The 10,834-nt window shown below is 41.9% G+C and overlaps 1 protein-coding gene across 1 annotated transcript; it reads right to left on the reverse strand.

Annotated features, from left to right (window-relative positions):
- Positions 1-495: 495 nt before the first annotated feature.
- si:ch73-217n20.1 (complement decay-accelerating factor) lies at positions 496-5,883 on the reverse strand. Its single transcript, XM_039801022.1, has 11 exons — positions 5,729-5,883; positions 5,422-5,628; positions 4,775-4,874; positions 4,607-4,680; positions 4,029-4,253; positions 3,707-3,898; positions 1,452-1,548; positions 1,270-1,343; positions 1,001-1,180; positions 725-904; positions 496-638 (listed from the first exon to the last, which is right to left on the reverse strand). The coding sequence occupies exons 1-11, from the start codon at positions 5,781-5,783 to the stop codon at positions 613-615; spliced, it is 1,410 nt and encodes a 469-aa protein (XP_039656956.1). The 5' UTR covers positions 5,784-5,883; the 3' UTR covers positions 496-612.
- Between the last annotated feature and the right edge of the window lie 4,951 nt (positions 5,884-10,834).

A 10,834-nucleotide genomic window follows, 5' to 3' on the forward strand; every position in this document is an offset into this window, starting at 1 on the left:
CTCCCACCCCATCTTTCCTGCAACCTGATACATATTTTTTTTTTATTGTTGCCTTTTAATGAGTTTGCTATGATGTATCATAGAGTTGATAATGATATTTGCACTTGAATTGTTATTGCTCATGTAAAGAAATGTCTGGATTTTGTATTGTCTTTTTAAATGAATGGAATTGGTGTTCTTATTTTCTTGTAGCTTGTTTGTTCATGAAATGCTCACTCACCGTTTAGTCTATAGAGATGATCCACATGACATTATCAACTGTTTTAAAAAAAAAAAAAGGAAAAAAGACTATGTACAGAGGTCAATGAAACAAGTTTGTACTTGTTACTGCCCAAAACACTTACCGAAATAAACATACTGTACTTCAGCTTCATTTCAAACATTTTAATGTCTTTATGTGTATTCAGCTTCATTTTGAACATTTTAATGTCTGTATAAAGAGTATAAATGTTTTATGAACAAGTTAGAAAATATAAAATTACTATAGTGCATTACTAAAGGTGGTATATAGGATAAATATTTATTGTAGAAAGGAAGACTTCAGACTATTTTCATCCTCCAGTGACTGCAGTTTTAGGTTGAACATTGTAGTTTTACATTTCAACTAGCTTACTAGGTCCACCAGTCGTTGCGACGAGCTGAAATAAGGGGAATCACAATTTTAAAGTGTTGTAAACAATATAAAGTAAAGCAAAAAAAAAAAAAAAAAGAATTGAATACTTACGTGTACATTTGGGGAGGCCAGGGAACCATTGGCCATCACCACCACAGGTAACCGTGCTCGGGCCGAACTTTGTAAAGCCTGGGTTACACTCGATGGATATAGTGTCCCTGTCTTTGTACAGCTTGGCCTGAGCTCCCATCCAGTAGGCGTTGGGCACATTTGGAGATGGACATGTTATTTCTGTGAGGAAATAGAAGTCAATTTTTATTCTATCATGTCAAAAAGCAAATAAAAGTTGTAAGATTAAAGTGCTGTGTTACTAATAGTATCAAGGACCTTTGCATGTAGGTGCAGGATCACTCCATGTCCCATTCTCTGTGCATGAAATGTGCCTTTGTCCAATAAGGGTTCCCACACGACAACGATAGCGAATCACACTCCTGTATGTGTAAGGTGGCTCCTGAGGGCTGCTGATCTCTGCATTTGTCCCTCTTGGAGGCTCCGCACACACCACAGCTGGAAGAGATACTGCAGTGTTTGGCACAGCTAAAGAGTAAAGAAAATTAAAGGCCAAGACAAAATTACAGTATGGTTGTTTACTGCACCTTCACAGGCAGGAACACGTCCATCCCAGCCTTTGCTCATGCAGTTTCTGGTTGCCCGTCCTACAAGATTATACCTGATGAAAAGGATGAATCAAAAGTGAGTTTCAGAGATGAACGCAAAATATTTTAAATGTAAAGAATAGTATGCAAGAAATCAGTGCAGTATAAGGAATTTTCCGTACCCCTCATCACAGACCGCTGTAGCAGTGTCTCCAAACTCTATTCCAGTATAGATAAACTGTCCGTTTGTAATCTCTCCTGCAGAGCCACAAGACTTTCCTTCGGAGGATAACACGTTTTAAAAGTTTAATGGTCATTATGACTGTAAAAAAAATATTTTAGATTCATGTACAGAGCATTAAAGATTACACAATACAGTACATCTGTTAGCAGGAATGTCAAAGACAAATATGCATCATTTTCATCTTTGTAATTAAGTAGTATACCACTTAAATACTATGAATTTTTTTTAAACCCCTAACTTTGACATACTATATTATGACACTGGTCAGTATAATAGGTTATAAAGTATAGTAGTTCTACAGTCATAGCTGGTAATGAAGTCATAGTACAGTAGGTTATAGTTGTAGTGAAGTCTATCATTAAAATCAGAAAAATGGCTAAAAGTCATAGTATGCAATAAAAACGTTAGAAAACTAGAATGCCATGAAAGTCATTTAGTATTCATAAAGTCACTTTAGTAAGTCAAAAGTAATTGTATAATATGAATATAAGTAGGTCAAAAAGCCATTAAAGAGTCAAAGTATACTATATCGGAAAGCCATTATAAAGTCATAGTATAGCAGGTTGAAAAAAGTGAAAAAAGTCATCTATGTCAAAGTGAATTCACAAAAAAGTGATAAAGTCAGTATAGTATGTTGAAAAAAGGGGGGGTTTAAAGTATAGTGTTGAAAAAGTGATAAGTCCTAGGATTTTGAAAAGTTATTAAAAAAAGCCATAGTATGTGGAAAAATTGATAAAGTATATTTTGTCAAAAAAAAAGCCATAGGGCCCTATCTTGCACTCAGCCAATTACCTTTGTACACAAACTCATGTATCATTCCTATTTTGCACCCGACGCACAGCGGACTTTTCCCTCCACAGACGCACGTCGGTAAATTAGGGAATGCATTTGCGCTCCCGGGGGCGGTTCAGCGAAAAGAGGAGGCGTGTTCCGGCGCAAACGTTACCTGGTGCTATTTTGCAGTTTCAGAAAACAATTCCGCCACTGACCAGGAAAACCCTGGTCTAAAGTCAGTAGCAGTTATTCAGATGCCATTTTAGGGGCGCATGCTTGGTAATGTAGGGTGTGCACAACGCGCACACACTTCTCTCATCTAAACGGACGCAGCAGTTCCCATTTTTGCAAACTATACATAATTGCAAAGAAAAATATTACTGAAAATGCGCTTCAGGTGTTTGGATAGATCAGGAGGCATTTTACAGTACAGTCCTCAAAAAGTCGCAGCATTATTTGCGGCTTGTTGTGTTTTACACATTTCCATGAATCATGGATGTGTTGATGGCATAAATGAGGAAATATTAGAGGACTTAAGGAGACGGGATGTTGAACTACGGCGGGATTGGACACTCTGGCGGAATCTGGTCCGGGAGTGGAAATACGCGATGCGGGTGGACAGAGATGGAGTGGAGGAGGAAGGGGCATAACATGAGCAGGTGGTGCGTTTGGAGGCCCACGCTCCATGGCTGCAGCAATCCTCTCCAGACTTGAGGAGACGCGCCCGAGAGGCCGCAGCAACATCGCCACCCGGAGAAGACTTACTATGTATTACTCCAGCTGGCGTGTAGCAGGCAAATCCGCCGTCATAATAGCAATCCGCCATGGAACAAGCTCGCCTGCTCTTAGAGGGAATGTGAGATGACGCTCTGGTTATTTTCACGTTACGCCCAAACCACACCTAGCTACTTCAGACAAACACATTTTTTGCGTCTGGCGCAAGACTCCTTTATCCCGCTGGTATAATAACAGCGCCAGAGATCCGCCTACAAAGATACTTGCGTTTTAGATCGTTAAAATAGAGCCCATAGTATATTATGTCAAAAAAAAAAATTGACAAAAAGCCATAGTATGTTGGGAAAAAGCCATAGTATAGTAGGTCAAAAAAGTGACTCCAAAAAAAAAAAAATAAATAAATAAATAAGTATAGTCATAGACCATATAGGCTATGTCATAGTATAGCTGCCACAAAAGTCATTCCAAGTCATATAGTAGGCTATAGTGGGTCATTAAAAAGTGTTCCATCTACGGCTACATCTTTCGCCTGGTTAATGCATGCGCATATTCACCGCACATTTTATAAATATCCCTTTATGCGTGGGAAATGATATGCATAGTTTCAGACATTTAAAAAAATTGTAATGTAGAAAAACCTTAAAGCTTGAAACAAAAAGACTGACTGATTATAAAAGCCCTTACGGTCACATTTCAGCTGCAGTTGGGTCCACTTTCCCTCGATACACGTGCGATATCTGCTGCCGCCTGCTTGAATGTATCCAACCGCACACACGTAATGGACTCTTTCACCAGAAGCGAAAGATGGCCTTTGGATGTACTTGTCAGCGAGGCTGGCCTTGGAGTTGTGCCTGCTTACTGGCACACCGCATCCCCCTGGTGAATGGAGTAACTGGTCAGCTTAGAAACAACTGTTACCACCTCCTTTTTTTAATAAACCGAGATGGAAGTTTGACGTTCTGCCAAAAACCACCCAACTGACTATCCGGTAGAAATTCTAACTCACTTTTTACACCGGGTGACCCAGTTTTAGGCAGGCACTGAGGGGGTTTAGGCTGCCACACGCCACCAGGACCACAAGTGACCCGCTGAGGTCCCTCCAGCTGGAAACCCTGACTGCAGGCGAAGCTCACGTATTCTCCCACCCAGTATACAGAAAGCCCTCCAGCACTGCTCACAGAGTTGGCCACTGCAGGTGGGGTGGAGCAGGTGGGCTCTACCTCTGAGATTTCTGTTAACAGGAGATTTAGTTTCCTTCAGATTGATTTGGCACTTTCTGATGGAAACCTTATCTGCAAGCGGTCCTGCCATGTTGTGCTAGTTGATAGATTTAGCTCTGGACACCTACAAAATCCAAAAACATGACTAATATGACCTTACATTGAACACAATCAAATCTTTTGTCATATCATTGAAAATACGTTTAAATTAAGGGATTAAAACACCTATTGTGCATCACATTCAGACCAGTTACTCATTGTTGGCACACCGCCCACTTTAATCTCTTAAGGTGGGGCAACCAGTGTGTAAAGAATATGAATGGATCTCAGATGACGAACCTGTTAAAGATGCTCTATTGCTCACCTTCACAGGAAGGGAAGTCACCAGTCCAGCCAGACTTCTTGCAGAGCATGTAGTCGAGTCCTTTCACAGTGTATCTATCAGAAGGAGGATATACTGTAGCCTATAGTCACTAATTCTGAGGCTTATTCTGGTCAAGTTTTACAGGATTTCTTTCAGGTTTCAACTCACCCCGCATTGCATACAGCATAAACTTTCTCCCCGACGAATGAATTGCCTTCATAATAGAACTCTCCATTGCGTAGCTCACCGGCATTGCCACAATATCTCTCTGTCAGAAATAATGGAGGGAGAGTAAGGTAAAATGTGATTTACAAAAGGGGGGGGGGGGGAGAACAACACCGATGCCTTTATTTCACCACATTGCAAAACAACCCACATTATAAGCTGCTGTGCCTATGCGTGCCAACCGCCGCTCGTTTTGGTAGAGGATCTGGGCAAAACCTCCAATCAGATACAATCCAACAGCAAACACCAGAAAGACTAGGAATGTAAATGGTAGTCAGTAATAGGGATTTTTAAAGATCATGGTTTCTAAATATTAATGTTATCCAATAATGATAACAAGTAGGTTAGTTTAGGTTCAAAGGATCTGTCTCTTCATAGCCTGTATGAACGGGAGGGACACTTACCGGAACAAAACTCTTTTTTTGGGGGCATTTGAGAACTTGATTTTAATAGATGAAGACATGAAATGGGAGAGAGAGGGGGAATGACATGTAGCAATTGACCGCAGGTCGGAGTCGAACCCGCGGCGTCGGGGAGTAGCCTACACCTCTCTCTATATCTATATATGTGACCCAGATAGGCCTACTTACTTTCGCATTTTAGGGTCAGTCTGGTCCATTCTCCATCAACACACTGCACAGATGGGCTCCCTCTGGATGGAGCAAAGTCCTCGCCGCAGTCATAATACACCTTCTTCCCGCTGCTGAACGTCCATGTGCTGCCGTATTTCTCCGGCGGTCCCCTTAGTCTGGCGTACGGGTACTCCCGTGGAGCCGAACAGTCCTTCTGTAAGTGAGCTTTTGTTTTTTTGTTTGTTTGTTTTTTTGTGGGAGAACAAAAGTTGAAATATAAATAAACAATCACAATGTTCGAAGTGTGGATTTTTCTTTTAATTACCTGAATCAAGTAAGGCAAACGATAAAACCAAAATACTCCACCCGATGTTCCTCATGTCTGTCGTCCGTGGGGCTCCGTGCAGTAAACAGATCGTCAAAGAGCAGATCACAAATCAAATGTCACCAGCGCGTTCAGCTCAAGCAATTTATAGAGGAGGAGCCGCCCTGGAGACCAGCTGATTGAAATAACAATCACACACGCACGCATGCACGCACACACAAGAATCAGACAAATTGTAGAGAACACACATGAAACAGACGGAAAAAAAAGAAGGAAAAAAAAACATTTATTGTGAACATTATAGCGACAATCAACCAAACATATATTTCAAACAGACCCTATAGTTGTAATATTGTGATTTGCATGAATAACTTTAAGGGCTAAACCAATTTATTTTTTATCCTTAACAAGCCAAAACAAGCACAAGCATAAATTTACATGATCTTCTAAGAATCCATTATGAGTTAGACTTATAAAGATGAAAGGAAGTATTTTTTTAGACTTTTAAAATACATGTGAGATGTTCTATAGGGGAGAAAGTCTTAGGATTTTTAGAAATGTATGAAAATCCAAAAAATGATATGGGAAATGGTAAAATCCTATGGGACTTTTTGAGACATCAAGGGAACAAAACTCCCGTCAAATGTTAACCCCATTGCACTTTTACTAATAATAGCCAAGTAGGCAATAGGAATACAAGAATGTGGATCATAATGGTTTAGCTAATTTGGCCCTTTATGTCTTAACCCAGTCTAATGAATGTCATGGATTGTAGGCCATTGCACTATTACTGGTAAGTATTTCTAATATTTGTACAACTCATTTAGATCAGTACTAAATATTAGAATATAATTCAACAGCACTCCGAATCTACAGCCTCCATAAATGACCATACAGTTGAATCAACCCCTCTCTAAAAAACAGTTTCAACAAAAACTGAACACCACAACCTTCTGGCCACTATTTTTCAATGTACGAGAACGGAACACGTCTGTATGGGACTCTTGACCCGGTCAAAGCGTTTTCAGCCTTGCAATCTCTGGTTATTTTAAATTAGGACAGAAAAAATGTTGTTGCTGCAGTCACAACAGAGCTTTGTCAGCATGGTTTTGATTTACTGTGACTGTGATTGGACCCCAGAAGTAGTGGTGGAAACAGCTCTTAGATCCCTTACTTAAGACAATACCACAATGTAAAAATAACAATTACAAGTAAAAGTTCAGCATTAGCTTCTATATTAGCAGGGTTTTAAGTATTACAGTATTGTACACAACTGAGCCTTTTAGAGTATACGTGATTATGGACGCATTACATGGAAGCAATAGAGGAAACTGAAATGTTGCACTTTAGAGTACAGACACACTTTATATATATACTGACTGCTGGAACCCCCCCCCCCCTCCCCAACCCCCCAAAAAAAGAAAAAATGTAATCTGTGTGGCCTTGTTTTTGTATGTGTTGTTGAAATTAATCAGAGCTTTTTATCTGAATCTACTCATTTCAGGATCATGTCAGACGTCAAAGCAACTTGCAGATTAAATTCTCTGAAAGACAACCTGACCCTTTCCCTCTCGGTTTCCCTGATTACTCTCTCTGCAGCTCATAAAAGTAAATCACATTCATTTGAAGCCTGTTATGTACATTTAAACACTCAGTGGGCAGAGCAATAACTCCTAATTCAGAACTTAACGTGCCACACAGAGCTTCGTGTGTGAGTGTGTATTTTGTACAAAGCTCAGGAGTGACTCAGTGGTAATGTTCGGAACCAAACTGTATGTCAGTGTTGTTGGAGCAATTAGATTATGTAAATCTGAGAGCATTTTATCATCATTACAAACAGAATGGACTGTGAAAGGTTGCATGAGTTGCATCATTTCTGTCTCATCCACTTTGAGAAAAAAAATGAAATATTACATGCTCATGACATCAAATAATTTATATGCGTGACAGTTTAATTCAACACCCCATCTTACCATCTAATTCACAAATCTAGATTTGACTTTGGAATACGTGTGAAATATAAGCCGAGAATTCACTCTGGTTTTTATGTTCTGGTGATGTTTGTGTGCGTGGCTCTTTTTGGGACATGAAGTTTAGTCAACAGGAAGGCTATACACACACACACACACACACACACACACGCACGCACGCACACTTCACACTTCTTCGCCAAACTAAACAGCTTTCCTGAGGTCAAATATTCTTAAAACTCTGGTAAAAAACAAAACAGAAGTCAATGTAAAAAACACATTTAAATTACCTTTATTAAATGACATCCAAATATATTGCCAATCATTCAATTCAGATGAAACATACTTTTGCAGATTATATTATATAATAATACTGTTGACTACTATTGCCACCACCTTATAGTCCCTTGTAGTCCTTTAAATAAAGGCACTTTTCACAAATATTGATTTATTGCGGATATCAAAATCATGTGAATACTAAACATTTGGTTGCTATGAAGCTGGTACTTAACAAACAGTATCTTTGTCGTTTTAGGAGTACACGATTTGCTTTTCCTTATGAAGAAACTAAAATGCATTAAAAGTCACGAGCATTTTGAAATATTTGCATCAATTCTTTAGAGTTCAAATGTGATCAGCTTTACATTATCACAGTAGACAGCGCCGTTATTTCAGTAGAAGGCAAAACATACAGGTACTGTAGGCATCATTTAAGAGAAGAACAGAATCATTGTCACAGAGTAAAAAATGAGTTGCATCATTTCTGTCTCATCCACTTTGAGAAAAAAAATGAAATATTACATGCTCATGATGTCAAATAATTTATAATAATAATAATAATAAATTGAATTTATATAGCGCTTTTCATGGACTCAAAGTCGCTTTACAGGGCAGGGTAGATTATAAAAACATAACAAAACAAAACGAGCAAACAAAACAAGTAGAACAAAACAAGATACAGATGAAAAAGGGAGGGGGGCAGGTGGACTATGGGTAGGCTGAGGTGAAGAGATGGGTCTTGAGGCGGGACTGGAAGATGGTGAGGGACTCAGAGGTGCGGATCTCTTGGGGGAGGGAGTTCCAGAGCCTGGGAGCTGCTCTGGAGAAGGCTCTGTCCCCAAAACAGCGCAGGTTGGACTTTTGGATGGAGAGGAGACCGGCTGAGGTGGATCTGAGGGACCGTGAGGATTGGTAGGGGTAGAGGAGGTCAGTGAGGTATGAGGGGGCCAAATGGTGGATGGTTGTAGGTGAGGACCAGGATTTTGTAGGTGATCCGGTGGGAAATAGGAAGCCAGTGGAGTTGTTTTAGGACTGGAGTGATGTGGTGCCAGGATTTGGAGCAGGTAATGAGGCGGGCGGCTGAGTTCTGGACCAGTTGGAGTCGGTTGATGTTGGTAGAGCTGATGCCGAGGAGAAGTGAGTTGCAGTAGTCCAGTCGGGAGGAGATGAAGGCGTGAATGAGTCTTTCAGCAGCGGGGGGTGTGAGAGAGGGTCTGATTTTGGCGATGTTGCGGAGGTGAAAGAAGGAGTTTTTAATGACTTGACGGATGTGAGGCTCAAGGGAGAGGGTGGAATCAAAGATAACGCCAAGGTTGCGGGCCTGGGGAGATGGGGAGACAATGGTGCCGTCGATGGTGATAGTGGGGTTATTGGTTTTGCTGAGTGTGGATTTGGAGCCGATCAGAAAGAATTCTGTTTTGTCGCTGTTGAGTTTGAGGAAGTTGTGTTGCATCCAGGTTTTAATAACTGACAGACAGGAGTTGATGTGGGAGAGGGGAGGATTGTGGGGGGAATTTGGTGCTGAGGTAGATCTGGGTGTTATCAGCATAGCAGTGGAAGTCCAGGTTGAAGTGGCGGAGTATCTGACCAAGAGGGAGGATGTAGATGATGAAGAGGAGGGGGCCAAGTACGGACCCTTGGGGAACACCTTGAGTGACTGTGGCTGTGGCAGAGGTGTGGTTGTGGAGAGAGATGAAATGGGATCTGTTGGAAAGGTAGGAGTGGAGCCAGCTGAGTGCAGTACCTTCGATAAGCGAGGTCTTTGAGTCTGGTGAGCAGGATGTTATGGCTCACAGTATTGAAGGCTGCACTCAGGTCGAGGAGGATGAGGATGTTGAGGGAACCGGTGTCAGCAAAGGTGAGGAGGTCGTTGAGGACTTTGAGGAGAGCGGTTTCTGTGCTGTGTAGGGGGCGAAAACCAGATTGGAGAGGTTTGAATAGGTTATTGGCATGAAGATGGGTTTGCAGTTGTGAGGCGACTATGCGTTCCAGGGTTTTAGACAGAAAGGGGAGGTTGGATATTGGGCGGTAGTTGTTGAGAGAGGGATCCAGACCAGGGTTTTAAGGATTGGGGTGACAGCGGCAGTTTTGAAAGCAGAGGGACAGTTCCAAGGGACAGTGAGGAGTTGAAGAGGTTAGTGAGGTAGGGGCATAGGACCGGGAGGCAGGACTTCAGAAGTGGAGTAGGGAGGGGGGTCAAGGGAGCAGGTAGTGGGTTTGGAAGAGCTGATGAGTTTGGAGATTTCAGGAGGAGTGACTGGGTCAAACTGGGAGAGGAGGAAGTGTGGAGGGAGGGGCCGGGAGGTCTGGATGGATGGGGAGAGGAGCGTCCAAGGTAGGTGCTGGAGTAGATCCTGGGAGGTCAGATACAGGGGATAGAGATTTGTAAATGAGATTGATTTTTGCAAGTGAAAAAGTGGAGGAATGAGTTGCAGAGATCCGGAGTAGAGGTAAGGAGGCTGTTGGTCCGAGGCTTGATGAGGTTGTTCAATGTGGAGAAGAGGGTTCTGGGGTTTTGGCAGGGGTCGGTGAGGATGGTGGAGAGGTAGGCAGATTTGGCAGCAATGAGGGCATCTTTGTAAGGATGGCGAGATGGGATTTATAGGCTTCATGATGGACTGTGAGGGATGATTTCTTTGTCAGACGTTCAAGTTGGCGGCCAGTTTGTTTCATTTTCCGGAGTGCAGGTGTGTACCAGGGTGAAGAGGTGTTAAAAGTGACGAGTTTTGTTTTGAGGGGGCCAGGGTGTTGAGGGAGGTAGACAAGGTGGAGTTGAGGTGGTCTGTGAGGTCATCGGGTGAGGTGAGGGTTGAGTCCAGGTGGAGAGTGGTGGAGAGCAGGTCAGAGAGATGGTGGG

Source organism: Perca fluviatilis, chromosome 5 (genome assembly GCF_010015445.1).
Source record: "Perca fluviatilis chromosome 5, GENO_Pfluv_1.0, whole genome shotgun sequence".
Classification (NCBI taxonomy): domain Eukaryota; kingdom Metazoa; phylum Chordata; class Actinopteri; order Perciformes; family Percidae; genus Perca; species Perca fluviatilis.

Bases quoted from the DNA above. Each gene is read 5' to 3' on its own strand.
- si:ch73-217n20.1 (XM_039801022.1), bottom strand. From the start codon at position 5,783: ATGAGGAACATCGGGTGGAGTATTTTGGTTTTATCGTTTGCCTTACTT. The intron at 4,681-4,774 runs GTGAGTTGAAAC...TCCTTCTGATAG, and splicing joins TATGCTGTATGCAATGCGGG to ATACACTGTGAAAGGACTCG. The intron at 905-1,000 runs GTCCTTGATACT...ATTTCCTCACAG, and splicing joins TCCTGCACCTACATGCAAAG to AAATAACATGTCCATCTCCA.